The 20,478-nt window shown below is 48.7% G+C and overlaps 9 protein-coding genes across 9 annotated transcripts; 3 read left to right on the forward strand and 6 right to left on the reverse strand.

The window, feature by feature from the left end:
• Positions 1 to 238: 238 nt before the first annotated feature.
• PADG_07969 (uncharacterized protein) lies at positions 239 to 3,397 on the forward strand (the record flags this gene model as incomplete). Its single annotated transcript, XM_010764956.1, has 1 exon — positions 239 to 3,397. One exon carries the CDS (start codon positions 239 to 241, stop codon positions 3,395 to 3,397), a length of 3,159 nt encoding a protein of 1,052 aa, XP_010763258.1.
• Positions 3,398 to 3,970: 573 nt separating this feature from the next.
• PADG_07970 (dihydroorotase, homodimeric type) lies at positions 3,971 to 5,280 on the reverse strand (the record flags this gene model as incomplete). The annotated part of the gene is made up of 3 exons (XM_010765049.1): positions 3,971 to 4,903; positions 4,995 to 5,074; positions 5,226 to 5,280. 3 exons carry the CDS (start codon positions 5,278 to 5,280, stop codon positions 3,971 to 3,973), a joined length of 1,068 nt encoding a protein of 355 aa, XP_010763351.1.
• A 503-nt stretch (positions 5,281 to 5,783) lies between these two features.
• Positions 5,784 to 7,209, reverse strand: PADG_07971 (uncharacterized protein; the record flags this gene model as incomplete). Its single annotated transcript, XM_010765050.1, has 3 exons — positions 5,784 to 6,020; positions 6,143 to 6,772; positions 7,015 to 7,209. The coding sequence occupies 3 exons, from the start codon at positions 7,207 to 7,209 to the stop codon at positions 5,784 to 5,786; spliced, it is 1,062 nt and encodes a 353-aa protein (XP_010763352.1).
• Positions 7,210 to 8,070: 861 nt separating this feature from the next.
• PADG_07972 (uncharacterized protein) lies at positions 8,071 to 10,169 on the reverse strand (the record flags this gene model as incomplete). The annotated part of the gene is made up of 3 exons (XM_010764957.1): positions 8,071 to 8,990; positions 9,041 to 9,680; positions 9,759 to 10,169. 3 exons carry the CDS (start codon positions 10,167 to 10,169, stop codon positions 8,071 to 8,073), a joined length of 1,971 nt encoding a protein of 656 aa, XP_010763259.1.
• A 1,137-nt stretch (positions 10,170 to 11,306) lies between these two features.
• PADG_07973 (uncharacterized protein) lies at positions 11,307 to 13,500 on the reverse strand (the record flags this gene model as incomplete). The annotated part of the gene is made up of 3 exons (XM_010765051.1): positions 11,307 to 11,946; positions 12,042 to 12,679; positions 12,817 to 13,500. The coding sequence occupies 3 exons, from the start codon at positions 13,498 to 13,500 to the stop codon at positions 11,307 to 11,309; spliced, it is 1,962 nt and encodes a 653-aa protein (XP_010763353.1).
• Positions 13,501 to 14,056: 556 nt separating this feature from the next.
• PADG_07974 (uncharacterized protein) lies at positions 14,057 to 16,228 on the reverse strand (the record flags this gene model as incomplete). Its single annotated transcript, XM_010765052.1, has 3 exons — positions 14,057 to 14,085; positions 14,175 to 15,927; positions 16,019 to 16,228. 3 exons carry the CDS (start codon positions 16,226 to 16,228, stop codon positions 14,057 to 14,059), a joined length of 1,992 nt encoding a protein of 663 aa, XP_010763354.1.
• A 1,002-nt stretch (positions 16,229 to 17,230) lies between these two features.
• PADG_07975 (uncharacterized protein) lies at positions 17,231 to 17,784 on the forward strand (the record flags this gene model as incomplete). The annotated part of the gene is made up of 2 exons (XM_010764958.1): positions 17,231 to 17,405; positions 17,522 to 17,784. 2 exons carry the CDS (start codon positions 17,231 to 17,233, stop codon positions 17,782 to 17,784), a joined length of 438 nt encoding a protein of 145 aa, XP_010763260.1.
• A 217-nt stretch (positions 17,785 to 18,001) lies between these two features.
• PADG_07976 (uncharacterized protein) lies at positions 18,002 to 18,523 on the reverse strand (the record flags this gene model as incomplete). Its single annotated transcript, XM_010764959.1, has 1 exon — positions 18,002 to 18,523. One exon carries the CDS (start codon positions 18,521 to 18,523, stop codon positions 18,002 to 18,004), a length of 522 nt encoding a protein of 173 aa, XP_010763261.1.
• Positions 18,524 to 18,957: 434 nt separating this feature from the next.
• Positions 18,958 to 19,755, forward strand: PADG_07977 (eukaryotic translation initiation factor 1A, Y-chromosomal; the record flags this gene model as incomplete). Its single annotated transcript, XM_010765053.1, has 3 exons — positions 18,958 to 18,978; positions 19,188 to 19,525; positions 19,662 to 19,755. The coding sequence occupies 3 exons, from the start codon at positions 18,958 to 18,960 to the stop codon at positions 19,753 to 19,755; spliced, it is 453 nt and encodes a 150-aa protein (XP_010763355.1).
• Positions 19,756 to 20,478: the final 723 nt, after the last annotated feature.

Here is a 20,478-nt window from a genome sequence, read left to right on the forward strand (position 1 = left end):
CTCGAGAACAAGTAGCATAGTAGCCAGAGAAGGCTCCCCTTAGCTAATTCTGTATGACAAAAGATAATCCAGGAAACCATTTTCAACAGCAGTTGCCTCCATAGATGTTCGTCTGGCTGACAGCTCACACCAGGTGTAACGTCCAGACGTGGTCCCCGCAAGACCTGGTGCATCCAGTCCCACTGAACCTATTGGGCGGTCAAGGGACGAGATAATAGCGGTGGGCAAAAGAGCATCAATGTCGTTACCTGATAAACGGCCCCTCAGCCGATGGGGGAACATCCAGATTGATACATGGAATAATTCCCTTGAGGAAGTGAGCCAGTACGGACCGTGTCTGATGACAGCAGCGAGCACATACGGCGCCAGTTATACGAATACCCTTGATTTCATAAGATATCTTGAATGCCAGCATGAGCCAATGCATCATTCATCCCCGTATCAGATCGTGGCGAGGCTGTTGAAATCAGGTCGTAAGCGGCTGCGACAACTTGAAGACAGCACCAAGTCAATAACATGGCGCAAGAACAACACAGCTGCAAAAACGGGCAATCACGTCCAAACGGAGAGCCCAAAGTCGAGGATGTGGAGAACCACTCCGAAGGCGAGAAAGAAGAGGAACATGAACGGAGAAGTGGAATTGCACCTGGCTGAGGACGATCAACGTCGCAACCCTCAGCGGCGCAAGTGGATGATGGTTGCTGGAACGCGCACCAGAAGGGAGTCGAGATTGATCGATTACGAGAATCGCGACTTTTTATATCCAGGAATAGGCAGGCTACCGTCTTTGTCGCCCGAGCACGAGAGAACTACACCAGACAAAAACTGCAGCGAAAATGATGGCCGGAATATGATGGTGAGACGGCTCTCCCAGCAACGACGGGCCCCAGAGGAAGTGTGCTGGCAGGCGAGGTCAGCGCTCGCTCCAGGGTATCAGAACACCCTGGGCCGTGGCGTTGAAAGCGCTGAAGGGTCCACTATTGCACGTCCTTCTGGCACAAATGCTGACCATTCAGACAATGAGCCGCACTCTTTAGTGTTGGAACCTCCCGAGGCTAGGGATGCTGGCGTCTTATCCACAGCGCCAGACGGCTGCCACAGCAGCATCCCGGCTGGGAGCTGCAGCGGGGAGGGCTTCTCAGAAGAAAATAAGATTAAGCCCGAGAATTCCCATCACCCAGAGGAATCCCATTTCAAGCCTTGTCTTCTTCAGGAGACTGTTGCGGCGGGTTCATCAACCTTCTTAGCTCTTCCACCTTTACGGCTCCAGTTTCAAGATAAAAATAATCCCCCCCCGTTGAATAACACGGGTCCAGCCCCACAATCCTCAGAAATTCTCCATGGTATAGTGCCAGTTGCAGCTGCTTGGGATTACAAAGTAAAAGGAGATACAAAGACAACTAAACCGCTGCCTTGCCCGCCATCCGACTCTTCTCACATCGACCTTCAGTGTCTACCGCCCAGAAGCTCCAGTAAGGGGGCTTGCCGTAGCTCGTCGCTATTCGCTGCTTTCAATCATCATCACCCAGGCCGCGGCCGGACCTCTGATTTCAAGAGTTGTTGTCGTGGTTTCTCACCAGCGTTCCCCCGAAATTCCACTGAAGCGCAGTCGTTGATTTCTCTTTTCCCTCGCCCGGGTCGCTGGTCGGATGCCCCTCACTCTGCAGTTTCTATTCCCTCGCTAGATAAGATACAGCAGCCACATGCGGTGACCTCGACACCAAACGAGCCGACAATGGCAAACAGAAGTGGGAATCGAATATTGTTGTCGAAGAAATCTCCTCTGGCAGTTTCGCCTTTACCACAAGAGCCGTCACCGTCACTGGACATGACGTTTGTTCAAGCTCCCAACAGCTATCCTTCGTGCCTTGAGACCGGAGATCATTCCCATCACCAAGCCAAAATAACAAATATACAAGAACAGTTTACTTTCGCTGGACCTATGGAACGGCGATCGATGGAAAGCAATGTTGGAAGACGCTTAACTCCGAAAGCATCATCGGAGTCTAAAAAATTATGCTTTTTGGAGACTTCTGAACCGTTGAAAGTGGATACAACAAAACCACTGGACCAGATGTCCAGAGCAGAGCGAGTGTTTGCATTGCGAATGCGAGATATATGTGCTGCTCGCGGATGCACCAAAAGGGATGCATACCAAGCTCCGGCTCTGCATGGCAGCACATCAGAAGGAATGCAAAGCGAGTGTGAGCAACCAAAGGACCTCAAGCAGACGAAAGATAGACCGTTGAATGGGTCGACGGCTTCCCCCAAGGCCCGTTGTAACGATACGCCAGGTTCTCCTCCTAGCATGCCCCTGCCAGCGGATCCTCCCATATCCTCTCTGCGTTCTTCCACAAGCAAGACGCTTCTAATCGCAAATCAACTGGTGACCTTGCCACCATCTACTGTATCTTTGGATGCTACCACTGCCCGCAAGGCCGAAGTACGCGTGTCAAGTTCCAGCGGAAGCACGCACAGAAGCAATAGCAATAAAAGCTGGTCGAGTAAGAGTGCTCGTTCAGCAACCGATATACCTCATCAGAACTGGTCAACCCAAGCAGAGCACCAGATATCCAGACTGGAGCTCGATGGCCCAAGAGAAGAAATGATAACTAGCGGCGCTCGTCCTCTTACCCCTCAGTCTCCTCCAGTATCTACCGAAGAGCATGCTGGCGGTCTAGATTGCGACCGCTCCCGCCTAAGAACCAACCCAAGCCCAAAAGACAACAATCGCAAAAACACCTTCTTCTACACAGGCAATAGCTCTGACACCCGGATTGACAACCCCCATGTATCCCGATCTCCTCTCCGTGAGCGTTTCTCCCACGATATCCCCAGTCCACCTAGCCTCAACCAGCATACCACAACCCATCACAGCAATAACACCAACAGCTCTACCAGCACAAAGAGCAACAGAAACAGCGCCAGCAACCACCCCCAATCCTCCTCGTCCCCTCAACCATTACCTACCCGGGCCCGCACACAAGACCCCACTCTACACTCGCAATGCGAAGCCCGCATCGCCTTCCTCGAGCGCCAGAACAAAATGCTCCAGGCAGCCCTAATAGCCGCACTGGAAGTAGGTGTCACCTTCGACGCAGACCTCATGCGGAGCGTCACCTCAACGCCCCCCGTCAGCGTTGCTTCTCCAAGTAGCGACATCAACAAGAAAGATGCATACCGCTGTTCATACGCCAGCGTATCTACAGCAGGAACAACGAGGACAAACACCAGTTCGCGCCGGAGTATGGAAGGTCGTCTGTCCTATAATAGTGATCGGAGCATGGAAGCTGCAGCTAATGTTGTTAGGTCACAGAGTGTGCGGGATGCGCGGACAAGGCAGTACGCTGGAGAAAATTATCGTAGCTGTTATGCGGAGAAGAAAAATAGTGTCTGATGTGGAGGGGTCGGGGGGATAGGGGTAATGCCGTCTCATTCTTATTTATGTTGGTATGTGCTGATTTCGGTCAACAGAAATGGAATATGCCCATAAACGTTTTGTTTTTATAAGGTATTGGAAAAATCTTTTCTTGCCCGATTTTTGTTCCATTCTACTGTCGTTGGTTATTTATAAATTTTCTTTTAGCCAATATACCAATACAGCATACGAGGCTCAGGAATTAGATAGGAATGTGTTTTTATTTCTTCTGCTCCGATTTAATTACCATTGCATCCCTGAGCAAGTCCTTTGACCGGGGATGACATTATATTCTTCTCATTAAAATTTTAACAATAATTATCATCTTTGGATTGAAAGCGCCGGGAACAAGGAAGAGGTCTTGATTCTATTTCCCCTGCCCAACGTTTCGAGGCCAACTTTGGAATAAGTTTGCTCTTCGGCAAACTCACGTGTAGACCGATATTTGAACAATATTGGATATCATATTTCTCAGGGGTTTGATATGTGACATCAAGCAAAAATCCAATATCCCTTTTAAAAACCCCCTTTATCTCTTGTCCAGTCCCTCACTTACTCCCATGACAACGCCCACGTCTCCTCCCCTTTTCTAAATGGCACCACATCCGTCTTGTCCGACTTCAACACATCCAAAATCCTCCCCTTCCTCCGTTTCAGCGTAATAAATTCCTTCTCCTCTTGCTCAATACCATAAAACTCCCTTCCAGAGCGGCCCAAAAAGCTCTCCAAAACTGCCTTCGTGATGTCCTCCTCCTTCAACACACCGCTCTCGCACCCCTTCTCAAACGCGTCGAGAACATACTGTGTCGCATATGGTTGCGTAAAAACGCCAGCAGCAATCTTATCCCCGCCCCTCTTCGCCACAGACGAATGTGGCGCGCTATCCGACCCAAAAAAGAACTTCGTGCTTCCCGACGTCGCCGCCCGTAATAGTGCATCTCTGTCCGTCACCAATTTCGCCACGGGCTTGCAGAAGGAGAATGGGTCGCCGAATGCATTATCTACGATTAACGACAGGTGATGTGCCGTGATCGTTCCCACGACTGTCGGGCCGCATGTTTTCACCGTCTCCACTGCTGCAGCGGTGCTGAGGTGCTCCACAATAATACGGAGGCGCGGGAAGCGGGAGTGTAGATCTAGGAGTGTGGGTAGGAAGCGCTCTTCCGCGGACATTACTGTAATATCTCCGTGTGAGGGGCATTCGCCGTGTAAGTTTAAAATCAGGCCTTGTCGCTCCATCTCAGCGAAGACCGGGTAGAAGGCTGCATAGTCAATGACGCCTGCGTCAGAGTTTGTGGTTACGCCTGCTGGATAAGATTTTACACCCGTGATGCCGCTCTGCTTAGCTTCGATTATTGTTTTGGGGGTGATGGAGGGGTGGAGGTAAAGGGACATAAGGAAAGTGACGCGGGGTTCGAGAGCTTGAAGACGTTTTTTGTAGGAGAGCGCTTGCGAGACGGTGGTTATTGGAGGAACGAGATTGGGCTGTGGATAGTCATTTAGGATACTGTATAGACGGGTCTCTCCGGTCCCGTTTTCCTGCGAATGTGGATTCGGGGTTGAGAAGATATCGTACCATAACGTAGACGGTGTTGACGCCCCCCTGCCTGATCGTGGGGACCACGAGCTCCATCATGTCACCATCTCGCAAATGTACTATTTAAATTTGTCAATTTCTCATTAGCTCATTACCGCTCTAGGAGGTTTCCGCGAAAAGGTAGAAGATATGAGTATTTTCAATTTGTTTTCAGCGGGATAGATGGAGTGAGGGGTAAAGCTTCTTTGGACTGTGGGTGAACGACCGTACCGTGGAAATCCGCAGAGGCAGGAAGTTTGAGCCCATCAAATTTGGAGAGAGGCATGGCTCTTTTACAGATATGATATGATAGTAGGTAGTTGAGAATTGGAGAGGAACGGCGCAAAATATTAGAGTTGAAGCTGAAAGGGAGACAGAAGAATGAAAAGTTGAATTTTTTATATTTTAGGGTTTTGTCATGAGGATTGACAAGTGGAAACTTTTATCTTGCCGCTTGTTGGAACCGTGGTTCGAGTGTAACTTGTCAGATCTATGATAGAACTAATTCTCCAGGGGAACAGAACCAATGCTCGCGGTTTATACTTTTGAGAGAAGAACTACTATAAGTTTCGAGCTTTCGAAGCAAAATGATTCATAAACTCAACATGTCTCCCTTGATTATCAGGATTATAAATGCGGAGCAGCATGGACGCAAAGTAAATCCAAGTCAACCTGCCAAACCTCTACCAACGGAGACCGATGAAAATATTTGTATACCTATACATCGCCAACTATCATGACTGACATCCAAAACCCATATACCTCCCCTTCCTAACTCACTTTCGCCTCTCAGCTGAAATACGTAGCAAATGCACTGGTCCCTTTAACAACCTCCACGAAATGCTGCGCAAGGATCCGACCGGTTTGTTCAGAGGGATGCAACTCATCATACCACATGTACGAGTCAGGAGAGGGCTGATCGTCGCAGTTTTGTCCCCTGTGATCGCAGTGTCTGATCCAGCCCTGGATATCGGGGGGTTTCGTGCCGTTTAAGTAACGCCTTGGATTGAAGTACATGTCCGAAAGCTGGTTGGGAGATTAATTTTTCTTCCGATGTAAAGCTTTTGTGTTTTTTTGCAACTGGCCTTTTTCACCTGACGTTGTATAATGCTCTAAAGAAAACAGGCAAAGAGGCGAAATTGACTTACCAACGAATGCGTATCAAAGAGGGCAATACCCGCCCCTCGATATCGATGCCACATAGAAATCTCGACCTTTAATTTCATGATCTCATTCACAGCCACAACAGCCTGTTTCATCCGATAGGAAATCTCCGTAATATTCTCCGGCTTGTTCGGACAAAACGGCGGCCGCCTCACTCCGCCCCTCTCCGGTAGGGCATATAGAGGCAACAAATCCAATGGGGCTAAGTTCATTAGCACGAAATACAGGCCTCCATGATCATATAGCCTATCAAGCGAGCGGAAGACGCATTCAACATAGTCTGGCAAGGTCGTCCCTGCAGCCTGCGAATCGGTCATGAACGCCCCATTGCCTAGGTCGTTAGTCCCGATCCAAATGGCATAGACGGTTTCCCGCCGGGGGAGATTCAAGAATGGTATCCCCGTCGCTGGATCTTGGAAACTGGCGTCTGCCATGAACGCGGGGATCTCATACTGTTCAACAGAAGGGAACGTAGAGTTGGTCGGTCCGAAGAATCGAGGTGTGATGTCATTGGAGCATACGGCGCCGGAGACGGCGTAGTTGTATAGCTGTGCGCCAGTGTAACGGCTTGCGTAACGGGCCCAAACGGTGCCACCACTTGAGGTAATTCTTGTCTGAAAGAAATAGTTATTTTTATTGCTCAGACAAATGAAACAATCAAAACCAGCATTTTGCCCTTTTTGGGCTAGTTGGGGTATCACTGCTTGAAATGAAAGCAGCCTATACAGCCAGCCTCACACATAAAGACTACACCAACAAACATCTTTTGACTGGAAATGAAATAGAAATGAATATCAAATACAATAGGAGAATCAAAGGAAAAACCACATAAATATATATATATATATGTAGTTACCTCAGGAGCTATCCACCCAACAGGAGGGCGTTCCTTATGTTCAATAAAGTATCTCAGCCTCGACTCATCCGTGTAGCTATCCCCAAACGCGACCAGAGACTCCATCACCCGCAAATTCCATGCCGAATGTGCATGAACCGATAAAGCCCACGTACCCAACCCAAGCGCAAAAGCCAATCGGGGCCCAGGCGCCATCATGCACGTCGTTAACAGTGGCGAGACTAGATGGGCAACTGGAATGTTACTGTGCAGTCCAATGGCATTCGAAGCAACCATCTAGGTGTAAAGGAACCGTGGAATTATTCTTGTGCTGCACGGGGTGGCGAGGACATTTATATCGGTGGCTCTCGCGGTCAGTGAGAGTAGCACATTTAGCCGTCTCTGGATTGGATATGTATGCAATTTTCGAATGGAGTAACAGCGATGAAAGCAGCAACCCAAGAGCTGGATGGAAATATTTTTTCCGGCATTTGTGGGTGGGTGTATATAGTATCCATGATGCTTGATGCTTAATGCTTAAAGCTTAATGCCCGCTGTCTATATTCATTCTAAGTGCATAAAAATGTCGAGGATGGTTTTCGTTGTTTGGCACCAGGGGTTATCCATGCCACGTTGCTTGAGTGGCCCGGATGGTATAATCAAATATGTCGCATGAATTTCGAAGCTGGTTGTGGGGAAGACTAAATGGTTGGATCCGGGCAATCCGAAGAATATTGGTGAAATTGGTAGCGAGCGTTAAAAAAATTCAAAATAGCCGCTGTGCAGGTTTTCTGGGATGTGGGCTAGAGTCAGTGTCAATGTATTACCATAACCAGCCAAAACTTGGGCAATATCTGTTCTTGCATAGATAGGAACTCAACTACTTCCTGTTTCTTTCAGAGATGGGAACGTCAGGAATTAGATGTTGAATAAAGAACTTGAAATCTAAAAACATCGCCCTGTTGCTCAAAAATATTAGGTGATTCTATTCAATCGATAATATCTTTGCCTTCTGGCTTGTGCTTTCAACATTTTATTAAAGTAAAACTTAAAGAAAGGTTAGCAGGAGCGTCACCCCTAGTGTAGCGTTTGCATGATCTTCTCTGCCGTTTTTCGCCGGATATGGCTCTTATTGTTCCTCGACCTGCCAAAGAACCCTTTCCTCAAACCTTGATAAGAACTCCCAATCTTCGAGCCAATCGCAAATGTGTCCGCCGCTGTCCGATCCCGGATATTGTTTGTCTTCTGTTCCTCGGCGATGAGATCGCTGTTGGATGACAGTCGGCCAAAAATACCTTTATCCAACGGCTTGGAGGGTTTCTCAAGAGGAGGCGTTGTCCGCGTCGCTGTTGCCGTCTGGATATAGTCATAACTTGCATCTGGGGAGTTTCCGAGTCGTTTAAACTGCACCCTGAGGAGGAATATGTATTGCTGTAGCTTGGTAATATATGTACATGGTATCACAGAGTCTGGGTTGGTGTAGCCCGATATGCTTATATCCTGGCAGCTGGTGCAACATAGTGCGTAGCTATTACCGGGGGTACTAATTAATACTCGATATAGATTCTCTGGAGTATCGCAGGTATCGCAGTGCACGCAGGAGCTTTTGCAAGTTAGATGTTGGCGTCGTAGATACCCGCCCCAGCTCACGCATTCCGTCCTTATGGGAACATTACAGGCCAGACACAGTTCTGCATCATCCCTATTAAGCTCAGATTTGGAGAAGACCATCGCTGTTGATGGTAAGTCTTCCGGGAACTGGTCTAAGGAATTCAGATATTCGTCAAGTGTACCCGATGGATCATTATTGAGCACATTTTCCCCCAGGATCTTGATGACCCTTTTGATGAAATAAGATAGGCCAGAGCTTGCCGCATATATTCCTTTGAGATGACTTGACATTGACCTTGTCCGCTGCTGGGATCTGGACAGAGACACCGTCATGAAATCGGTAAGCTTCGCCCTCAGCAGGTCGATTTCTGGGCTGTCGGATAAAGCTAATACAGTCAATCATCTTGAATAAAGAGCCCTTCAATAATGCACTTACGTGGTTTGCCGGCCTTTCGCCTAGAGTCATCAACAATGTCAATCGAGGAAAAGAGAACTCCAACAGCAGTAATCAGAGCTAATATGCCATCTGATATTTCCTCTCTGGAACCGGATTCGAGATGCCCAAGGCTGTCGCCAATAAGCGAAATAACCATCTCTTCAAACTTATTCAGAATTTTCTCCTCCTCACTAGTTGAAGGTTCGGTATCATGGTCATCTAGAAGAGGTAATTCCGCCAGGGACGAGTCAGGATTGTGACGTTTATGAGTCTTATAGCAACGGTCATGCCATACTCGCTTTTTTGGTGAATAATCCTTGATATATTGATCCATAACAGGCATCCCGCAGCTGTCACAAGGATCCGCATATTTCGCTGAGTAGTCGTCCTTGCAATAAGCCTGTCCTCTATGAACGTAGTAGTTATCACCGGATCCAATGATCTTTTGACAGGAATGGCAAGTGAAATGGTTCATGTGGTACTTTCGTCCGATTGCACTGATGTATAAATCTCGTAGGGCACCACCGCATTTACTGCATAGCATATCTAATCGGCGAAAGACATCTGTCTCGCAAAGAGGAACTGGTCCGTTTTTCTCATGCACCGGGAAGAATTCGTGGGATAAAACTTTTTGGCAGTCCTAGATGGCCCCGTTAACTTAGATCAGGCAATGGCTGGTAGGTGGTGTAGTAGTGTGAACCGGATATGGGAAACATACATGGCATGTAAAACATTGAGGATGATAAATATCTCCAAAAGCGGAGACGAATTCGTTGGCTATCTCCGTTCGACACTTTGCACAGATTTCCAAAGACTTTGACTTTGAATATGCTGAACTCTGACTTTTCTTTCTAGCAAGCAGCCCTTCTTTTGTATTCAAACCTTCGTTCCTGTCACAAACCCCTGGCGCAGTCACACAGCTATCTGGAGCAACACCGATATCAGCGTTGACAGTGACCGCTGGATTCTGGCGCCGTTGACTTTGAGAATAACAAAATCCACTTAAATTAGTTCCTGAACAGGGTTCTGGGATGCAACTGTCTCGGGACAAAACGGAATTGCGATTACACGGGGTTACGGAGCTATGTGAACGTGTCCCTTCCTGAATTCCAGTCCGGCACGGTTCCATGCTACGTATGGGTGGCCGCCGCCTTTCAAAACTCGATGATAGGAGAAACATGGACGGAAAACAGGAGCAGTTCAAAGGGCTGTCAATGTCAATGGCGTTTTCCCGTTTCTTTCTGCCCCCGCAACAGTGGGTTTAATTTCCATCGGGGAAAAAGCTGGCTGGAAGAACTTCATCCCGTTTGCCAAGGTGCTGCCCGTAGGGTCCGTGTCTCTGGAGAAAAATCAATCAACTCCGGACATGAACTATGACTGGATCTGAAACTCTGTACTCAGCCAGGCGCCCGCAGACCCTTTCCGTTAAAACTGGTGGTGTTTTCTCCATTTTTGCGTGACAAAAAGGCTATGTCAATGGATCAGGGATTCAATTGTGGTGTTGATGGTCAAACCATATTTGGGGGAATAGGCCAATGACCAGCAGAAGGCGTTCGTTCTTGTTGCGATTCCTTTGGTGATCGTGCTTTGGTTCCTCGTTCAGCCCGGGGCCTGTGCGACGATGCTGTTGAACTTGCACCAATTAGTGGCTGGGCATATAAATAAAGGAGTGAACCGCTGCAATGGGAACAAATCCTGGGAGCAAAACATCTCGCTGCGCCAGATCATTAAATTGAATGCATAAGGAATGGATAAATATACGCTTGAAAAGTAGGTAGCATAGCAGAGATGGTATAAGTAGTATATGCTATAAAACAGGAGAATGGAAAAAAGCAAAACAAGAACACCGTGTATCCAAATCCGGTCCAAATTCCACCCCAACAAAGACAGGAACGGTTTCTCAAAAAAGATCTATCATTCAAGGCCCATGTGCGACCTCGGAACAAATAGTTAATTATCCCGTGTAGCAAAAAGAGGAAACCTTGCCATGTATACTGGTTTGCCCGTTGCATTAACCTAACGCCAAGAACAAAGAAGATGGGAGTCGCACGAAAAATAAAGGCTCTTGTAAGGAGAAACGAGACGATAGGACGGAGAAAATATTTGCATATCAACTATGCGATAATTACGATGTTGTGTATATGGCAAAGGAGAGAGGGGCCGCCGTTCGCAGTCCGGATGACATTAAGAAAAACGAGTTAGGTGTGAGTGAGTGGTATAATTTGTAGTCGTATCCAGTATAGCAAAAGGAAAAATAAAGAGAGACCTATCGCGAGACGGAGCTCAGGGCTGCTGGTATCTCTACTGATTCCGCATTTCCTGTATGGGTTGCTTCGTTGTACGAGGGTTGATGTTGACGCTGCTGTTTCCTGTTTGCATCCTTCCCTCCAGTAGATGCTACCCGTTTCGCCTTCTCAGCAGTTCCACGACTACTTGTCGAAGCGGCGGCGACGGCAGCAGCAGCGGGGGAAGAAGCAGAAGACGAAACGGCAGCCCCATAACGGAGCCTTTTCAACCTCTCCCCGCGTGTCTCACCTGCCACCCCCCTCCAGAGCGGATCAATCGAGTCAGCTCGCCAATTAGCCCGATGAGTGATCGCCGGACCAACGCTCCTGAGCCCCAATGCTCCAATACCACGATCATGCAGCCCCGCTTCCCCCCACATCCGTACGCGCTGGACTTTCCGCAACTTCATGAGCCCGTAGCCGCATACGAAGGCGGTGAAGGCGAAACAGGCGCCTGAGACAGCTGCGAAGCCTAGTTCTGATTCTTCGATGAAGTTTTTCAGGTTCATGCCGTAGAGGGCTGAGCAGAGGGTGCCGGCCGCTAGTCCCAGCGTGCCGATGCTGAATTTGAGATCGAGAAGCATCAGGGAGTTGCGGTTGGCATCTAGAATGGCTTTTACACTGTGGGGTGGTAGTAATGTTAATATTTCCGTCCATCATTAAGAGAGGGAACGGGGAAGTGTGTAAAAGAATGGAATGCAGCGCAGGGGTCATACATTTCCTCCGTGTTCCGAATATTCGTAACCAGATTCCCGCTAGCCTGAACAATTTCATCACAGACTTTATGGTAGGACTCCAGAAGCATTTCTATTTCCTGGTGGTCATGCTCCTGCCTGTGCATATCTTTCCGCTTTTCCGATAAGTACATGGCCGTCAAGTCATCGTCGGCTTCCAGGAGGTCTTCAATGGCATCGCGCACCAGTCTAGCCTTCTGTTCAAACGTACCCAACCTCTTGGAATATATCAGAAGATGGCGAAGCTTGTCTCTGTCTATATCTTCCTCCAGCGCCCGAAGAACTCGCACAACAGGCTCCCTTACCCCTTCAAACTCCGCCTCAAGTCCGCTGGTAACACTGACTAGGACTGCTTCCAGAGCACGGAATTCGTATGGCAGGGAGCCCGGTGCAGAGCGGCCCACCGCCTCTTTCTGACGTAGTTTACCTTCTAGATCATACATGAAGACCGACTGGGTATATGAATCCGTAGACCCATACGCATCAAATACCAGCACCCGGTCCGACTTGATGAGAACTCGCAGATGTAGAAGGCTTATCAATATAGCCCTAGGACGAACGAGAATGTGCGGAAGGACGGACGAGTCGATCTTGCGGAGATCCCGTGGAAGAAGCCCATACTACATAAACACAAACCACCAACAGCGACAAAGTTAGTTCAGACCAAAAACCAGCGAAAACAAACGAAAACAAACGACAACCAACGAAAACACCAAAACGGAAAATCAGGGGGGGAAATAGAGAGAAAAGGCCATACCTTAGCAATCAGCTCACTCTTCTTAAACTCCCCATTAACCAGTGTAACATTCCCATTCTCATCTAGCTCTGTACATCTCAAACGCGGCTCATTCGTCGCTTTCATAGCCAACGACCGTCCCGTAGCAAACATACTCCCCTCAGGCCCATCATCCATAACAGCACCAATGGGAAAATCATTCACCCGCAGCTTCGGGTCGTGCTCAGACGCCCGCAGACCCAGCAACCGGCGAATAAAATTCCCACTTCGGTTTCGCTTGCCCGTTGTACTGCTGAATGGGAGCAGATAGCCATTGTTAAGACTCTTTATGGTTGAACGCGGGGTGGTAGGGGTTGGCATGGAATGGTCATGGGCGAAGAGGGGTTTGGTGGTGGTGGCAAGCGATTTCCGAGGCCGGGGGATGAAGAAGGGGAACAGAGATGCTTCGAGGGTTGCGGTGCGGCACGGTGGATATATATCATTTGCGTCAAGGGTCCATGACGAGAATGCCTGCACTCTTTGCGATTGGAATCGCCAGGGGCATGGGGGAAGACTGCGATGTGCCACCCCTGCTGCTGCTACTGAATAATTATGGAAATGCAGGAGTTTGGTGGAGAAGTAGTTGGCCGACTCCCACTGGGAGCGGAGATAACGGAGCAGATTGGCGGAAGGAGCTGATGGCTTGAGGGTTGATGGGGACACCATATCTCACCCTCATATGGGGGGTTAGACAGGAGTTGTGGAATTTTAAAAAAGAGAGATAGGAAAGCAAGAAAGATCTATGTTCTTTTGCAACTTGGGATGATGTTGATAAGCAAATCTGTTGCTTGAACGAAGTCATATTTTTTGTCGGAGGGCGGTGAAACATTTATCCGGATAACGATCTGAACCACTCAATGACATCATATTGCAAGAAGCAACAGCGGACAAACAATAGCATGAAAGCCTTGTACGCTCCAACACTGTCTAATGTATAACTTACCCACCTTCTAAAGAATCGATCGGCTCACTTGCTGTCAAAAAAAATTAAGAAAAAAAATAGGCAAAAAACCCCATTGTTACTCCCCAATTTAACAATTATATAAAAGGCCTCCCCAGCCCGATTAACCTGAGACTATAAAGACAGGAGAGAGACACACAAAATGGATTACCAATATGCGCTGTAAGGCAGGAATGAGTTTTTTTTTACCGCAGTGTATGGATGGCTAAACAACTGGGATTAAAAAGACACAACATGACCACAATGAGCCAAGACCAAGAATCACCACTCATCGTCTGACTTCTCATCATCTGCAGCGGAGGTCGTCAGTCATACTAAACATCAACGAGATGAAAGGGAGTCAACGGAGGAAACTTGATAATTAAAACACGGTACATACCACTCCCGCTAACTTTCTGTTTCCGCTTATTCAGTGCTGCCTGCAGAGATCCCAACATCGAATTCGGATCTGCTGCGCCAGTAGACGCTGGTGTCGAGGGAGTCTCGCTAGCCGTACCGGGCACCATAGCTGCGCTTCGGTCGCGTTTTTCCGTATCTTTGACCTTTCGAAGACCGGTACCTGCTCTAATTGATGCTAGTAGATCATCTTTCGCTGGTGATGACTTTGGAAGGGCCGCTGCTATTGATGGCAGAGGGGCCCCACCACTTCCTGCTGGTGGAGGAGGAGGTGGAGGAACACCGCTAGCCGGAGGCGGAGGGGGAGGAGGACTACTGGAAGGTGCAGAGAGTGGTGGGGGAGGGGAATGACTTGCGGATGGTGCAGGATGTGGAGGGGGAGGAGGGGCAGAACCAGAAGGCGGAGGCGGGGGAGGCGGAGGTGGAGGGGGAACAGCAGTGGAAGGCGCTGGGCCCGGTGGAGGCGGTGGAGGCGGTGGCGGTGCAGGAGCTGATACGGGGGGTGGTGGTTGACGTGCTGGGGGTGGAGCGGAAGCCGGTGGCGGCTGTGGTATTGCAGATGGAGAAGCATGAGGACGCGGTGGGGGTGATGGCGGCGGTGCAGATACAGGTCCAGACGTACCATGTGGAACTTTGTGTGGTAACGTCGGTGGTAATCCTGGACTTACATCGCGACGGGGTGGGAGAATAGGGCCACGTGTGGGCAGCTGAGGAGCTGATACTTTCCGATCTCCCAGATTTCCATCTACGGGTGTTTTGGGTGGCCGTGGTGGAGGCGGGGGACCTGGGTGTGCAAGATTGGTACCTGAAGCAGCTCTATTTCGTGCTGGAGGGGGTGGTGCGGAGTGAGCAAATTTGCCTGCGTCCGCGAGGGGCGGGGGTGCTTTGAACCGTGGTTTAACAGGTGATGGGTCACGCGCTGGGGGCGGTGGTGACTGTTCGCGCGTAGGGGAAGGTGAGGGAGGACGGCCACGTCGGGCAGGCGGAGGAGGGGGAGCAGCAGCCCTCCTTCCGGTGTTCTGGGGACTGAGAGACGGGGCCTTTGATAGGGACGGGCCCGTGGTGGCCGGCGGAGGAGGTGGCGGTGGTGGCGGCGGGGCTTTTGCTCTCCTTTGAGGCTCGGGAGGAGACTCCGTCGGCGCACCATCAAGCTCAGCGGCTTGTTTTTGCTCGATGTATGATTTAATGAAATCTGAATTCTCCGCGATTTGGTCCTCCGTGATGCCCATAGCAAGTAACTCGTCCAACAAGCCCTTCCATGACGGATCTACGGTATCCAGGGGTGATGGCTGTTTTTGCAGTGAGGCGGCTGGGAGCTCTGTTCCCGCTGGAGCTTGGGCAGGGAAGAGAGCGGGAGATGGAGCTGGAGCTGGAGCCACGGGTTTGGGGGGAATAATGGATTCCGCAGGTGTGGTAGGGGCGGAAGAGGATCGATGGCCATGACCATGTAATAAATTACCCAGTCCGCCGAAAAGACCGTGATGAGATTTGCCATTTGCTGCTGGGGCAGGTCCCTGACCACGAAGTGACCCAAACGAGGTAGCCTTGGTCTCTCTACTCGCGCTCTTTTCCCGTTCCAAAACCTTTTTCATGAACGTCTTTGCCTCCTTTTCATCCGCGAACGATAAGCCCGCAAGGCATTCCTCGAGTTCAAAGGTATGGAAAAAGGTCCTGTCCTGGTTATACGAGAAGCCATCATAGATTTCCTGGTCCCATAGAACTCCTCTGCCAGCAGGCTGTGTAGAAGAAAATTCAAGTTAGTTGCTTGTGGTAAAACTTAAGAGCGGGATATTCAGCCAATGCTCTCATATATGCGTAGTTACATACCGACACGTCAACAAGCTTAATCCAAAACGTATGACCAACAAGATCATTGGCAAGTACCGCAGCTCCCTGCAGACCGGTATATGTCCATTTCTGCGGATTTGGATATGCTACGTATAGCCGCGCAACGGCCACAGCGAGGATCTTGTTGGCTGGCTTGGGAACAGTTCGCCGGACTGTTTCTTTATCGGCATCAGAGAGGATGGATGGCATGATGGAGATGCCGGATTTTTAGGTAACGGGTTATTTGCAGACTGGTATATAGAATAGTCTCATCTGTGTTGTTCAACAGCTTGAGGATTCATAGCTGATCGTATTTATATCCCTTTCGAAGAAAGTCGCCTGTTCGTGATCGTGTGATTGGTTGCAGGAGTGGTTCCCCAACAACAGCACACAGGATTTGGAGAAATAAAGGTGGAGTATCTACCGGGATGAGCACTGTCTACAGAGATCGAAGGGGGGTTATTATTAGAGGGGAGGGGGGTAGTTGTAGGCGGCAACAGTTTGTAAGTCTTTGAGAGGTTTGAAGGTTCAAGTGTGGCTTTTGCAGTTGTTCACTGAGAAGTTGGGAAGGAGGCTTAGTAAGGCTCTGGACGTTCCAAGCGCCAAGACATGCAGACCACCGGGAGACCACAAGCGGCATATTCTTTCATCAAGAGAACAACACACCCTTCATGAATAACAAAAGCAATTAGAGAATGGATGGGTGGATGATACTGCTTATTGCTACTGAGGGTATCCCGTTGCTATTGATGAAATGGCCATTTCTGGTATTAACTAATAACAATTTGACATGAACTCGTTAGTGACAACTCAAATCCCTTGCTTAATGCACTTGAAAGCAATGTCTCAAGTCATCAGAAGAGAAAACCACAAATATATAGAATTACAGCCTAAACGGTACATCACTGCATATATATGAGTCTGTCATCTCAAAACTGACAGCCATGTTTGCATGCCTCTCTTCTTGGTTCAAATCCCCTGCCATGATGGAAGTTACCCTGTGATGTCATCGCAAACGCATGGATTATGTATTTGCATAAATACGTAACATGTAGAACCGCAATTATGCTGCCTGCCACAATCCTCAACCATCTCCATATCTACTTATCTACATTCCTAATAAAATATTATATAGTTACCCAAGTCTTCCAAACTATTGGCCTGATAGCTTCAAATTTCACATTCAGATAACTTGTTCAATCAATCGAAGCCATGCCCAACCAATCCAACCAAGACTCTTATGCCGCAATGGCCGATCCCACTACGCGCCAGACACGAAGTCAGACACAGAAGAACAGGCTGCAGAATAACCCCGATTCTGCTGCTGCAGACAAGCCCAAACCTTCCGTTAATGACTTTATAGCTAACGGACCGCAGATTCCAGAGGGTGGGTATAATATACCCTCTAATACCCAACTTCTTTGACAAATATTCTCCCCAACTGCACTTTTAGGTAGTTGGCTAGGGCTGACTAGGGCTGACTATTGGGTATAATTTATTTAGTAGAGCTGCCGCCCAAGGTCTCTAGGGAGGAGATCGATGCTCAGGTGAAAGAACTTAATAATAAATTGATGTTCTGTTGTTTGCAGATAGGGGTAGCCAGTCTTTTGGAAGTGATCGAAACGTGTCATGATTGGCGTGGATGGGAGTCAATTATGGATTCTGTATTGTTTGCACTTCCTAGTGGTGAGGGAAGAGTGTACGGGAATGACGTTGTCGCCCTAATTGTTCAGGTTAATCTGGAATACCCAGAAACTATCGATTAGCAATCAGACTGTTTCAAATGATACTCCTGTCGGGCTACAATTATTTACCTGCATATATTGCAAAGATATAAACCCAGAAGCGCAATACACATCTGGACTTTTCATGAAGATATATCGGCTTAAGACCTATATATAAAACCGCTCAACGCTGTGCCTCACCACTTTGCTGAACGCTCCATGAGAAACCATTCCATCGGGAATGCTGCATTTACCCCCCTCACCGTAGCCTGATGAGATACTGTTCAATGCTCTCAACAACACGCTCCGACTGCCTCACGAGATCCGTATATTTAGCCTCCTTAACAGCCAGCCGAACATGCAGCTCCAACGACCCCTTCAACACCTCCAATTGCGACTGCGGAACCCCATCCTTCCGCTCGATATCAGGCATCCTCCGTCCACAGTCATCGTACCCATGTGCTCTCAACGCATCTCGAAAAGCAGTCCGCACCCGCCTCGTGCACCACGTACGTATAACGCTCTTCTCAGACGAGACCTCCCCGTGAGCAGAGGCGGACCACCACAAATCACCTTTTTCCCGCATCGCCCACAAATGCTGAATCTTGGTGCGGAACGCGAAGAGATGCATGCGCGTATCGGCGGAGAAGCGCTTCGCGCGAATTGTTGGCTTGTTTTGCGGGGAGAAGTGGACGACGAAGTAGGGTTGTTGGGGGCCTTGATATTTGGGTGTTTTGGGGGTTTTGGAGAACATCGCTGGCTTACATTGGGGAGGGCCCATTTTTGCAAATACATACATATATGTCTGTCGCAAGAACGGACAGGCTGTTATACATGCATGCACAATAGAATGCGATTGACGCTCCAGTTGGAGGCCGACATGGAAGGGGTCTTGTCTGTCTGTACAGGGTGTGGCTCAACAAATTTGCTGGCGTTGAAGGTGTACATACCGGTGGATGACTTGCCTCTTCGGGGATAGCGGGGCTGCTGCTTCAACTACTGGCAAGTGGCGACTGGAAACACACCCCACCAACCAACTAAGAAGTAGAAGACAAACTCGAAATTAAATCCACCCGCCGGAACAACGCAGAACCTTTCGACCACCCAACCAACTACCAACTAGGGTACAGCATCGCTTGATACACATCCCCACAGATCCAGACCTGGGAATCTAAACACACTTGAAATTAGAGGGAGTTCCTAGAACTCTTCAACATGCCGAAGAATAAGGGAAAGGTATGATGATAGTAACCCTCCTTGAACAATCCCACCCCGCTGCTGTTCATCGCTTGTGTATCGAGTTTGCCGGATGTCTTCAATTCCCAAGGAAAATGAGAGCTGGAGGTGGAGGATATTATGAGATATTTCCCCTGTGAACTACGTTTCCATGATGTGCGGAATTACCCATATACACTAACACATCCATTCTCCCGGATATTATATAGGGTGGTAAAAATCGACGTCGAGGGAAGAACGAAAATGACAACGAGAAGCGAGAACTGACCTTCAAGGAGGAAGGTCAAGAATATGCCCAGGTTGTCAAGATGTTGGGCAACGGACGACTCGAAGCGCTCTGTTTCGACGGCGAAAAGCGCCTCGCACATATCCGTGGCAAACTGCGCAAGAAAGTCTGGATTAACCAGGGAGACATCATCTTGCTATCTCTGCGCGACTATCAGGACGAAAAGGGCGATGTTATTCTCAAGTACAATGCCGATGAGGCAAGAAGTCTGAAGGCTTACGGCGAGTTGCCTGAGAGCGCTAAGATTAACGAGACTGATACGTATGTTTTTGCCCCCAAATCTTTTGCTGAACTGCTGTTTACTCTCCGTTTTGTCTTGGATACTCCGTGGCGTTATTATGCTTTTTGGTTTGGTGTGTGTGATCCATTCATTTACTGACGTTTTAACCAACTACAGCTATGGCCATGAGGATATTGATGACAACGTCGAGTTCGACGAAGACAGAGATGGCAGCGAAGAGGACAAGGACATCGATGTTGATGACATCTGACCAACCAAACATAGTTTTCCTCCCGATATAGCGAGGCCACTCCTCTCGCTGTGTACGTGCCCGGCTTCAACTGGTGGGAGGGTTTTCAACAGCCCGGAGATGGACGATTCAATCCTTTGGCGTTACTTATCGTTGCAGAAAAAGTCCTGGTGAAACTGGTGCTTGCGTGAAACTGAGGGGCGTAAAGTTCGAACACCCCTCTCCTTCTCCTGTTATCTCCAAGGGAATATAAATCAGACTCTTCGGCTGGGAAAAACTTCCACGTCGCATATTGCTATCGACAAGACTTATCGAGATCCATATACGCCTAATGCGGGGTTCGAACCGGTTCGCGGGATGGACATGAGGGTGACAAGCTTGGCATATATTCTTATACTTGCCACTGGTCCGGTCTAGTTTTAACCCCACCCCGGATTCATGTTTTTGGTGTCCTTCGCTTGTTTGTTGTTCTTTTTTAACGCGGTTTACGACTGGACGGGGCTTTTTATTGTCTTTCCTACTTTATCTTTATGTTAACTCTCGGCGACGAGAAACCTCCTATACATTTTTATACTCTGGTATGATTATTTTCGTTTCAGTTTGCCTCTTGAGGTTCCCTTTCTTATTTCCTCCTACCTTTAGCCGTAGCGTTAGCTTTGCTTTTGCTTGTCTGCGATCTTGTATCTGTCCTTTCATTCCTTATCATCTCCCGCTTTTTGTCAATTTCAAGTCAGGTTCTTGGGT

The sequence above is a fragment of the Paracoccidioides brasiliensis genome, assembly GCF_000150735.1.
Source record: "Paracoccidioides brasiliensis Pb18 unplaced genomic scaffold supercont2.13, whole genome shotgun sequence".
NCBI lineage: Eukaryota > Fungi > Ascomycota > Eurotiomycetes > Onygenales > Ajellomycetaceae > Paracoccidioides > Paracoccidioides brasiliensis.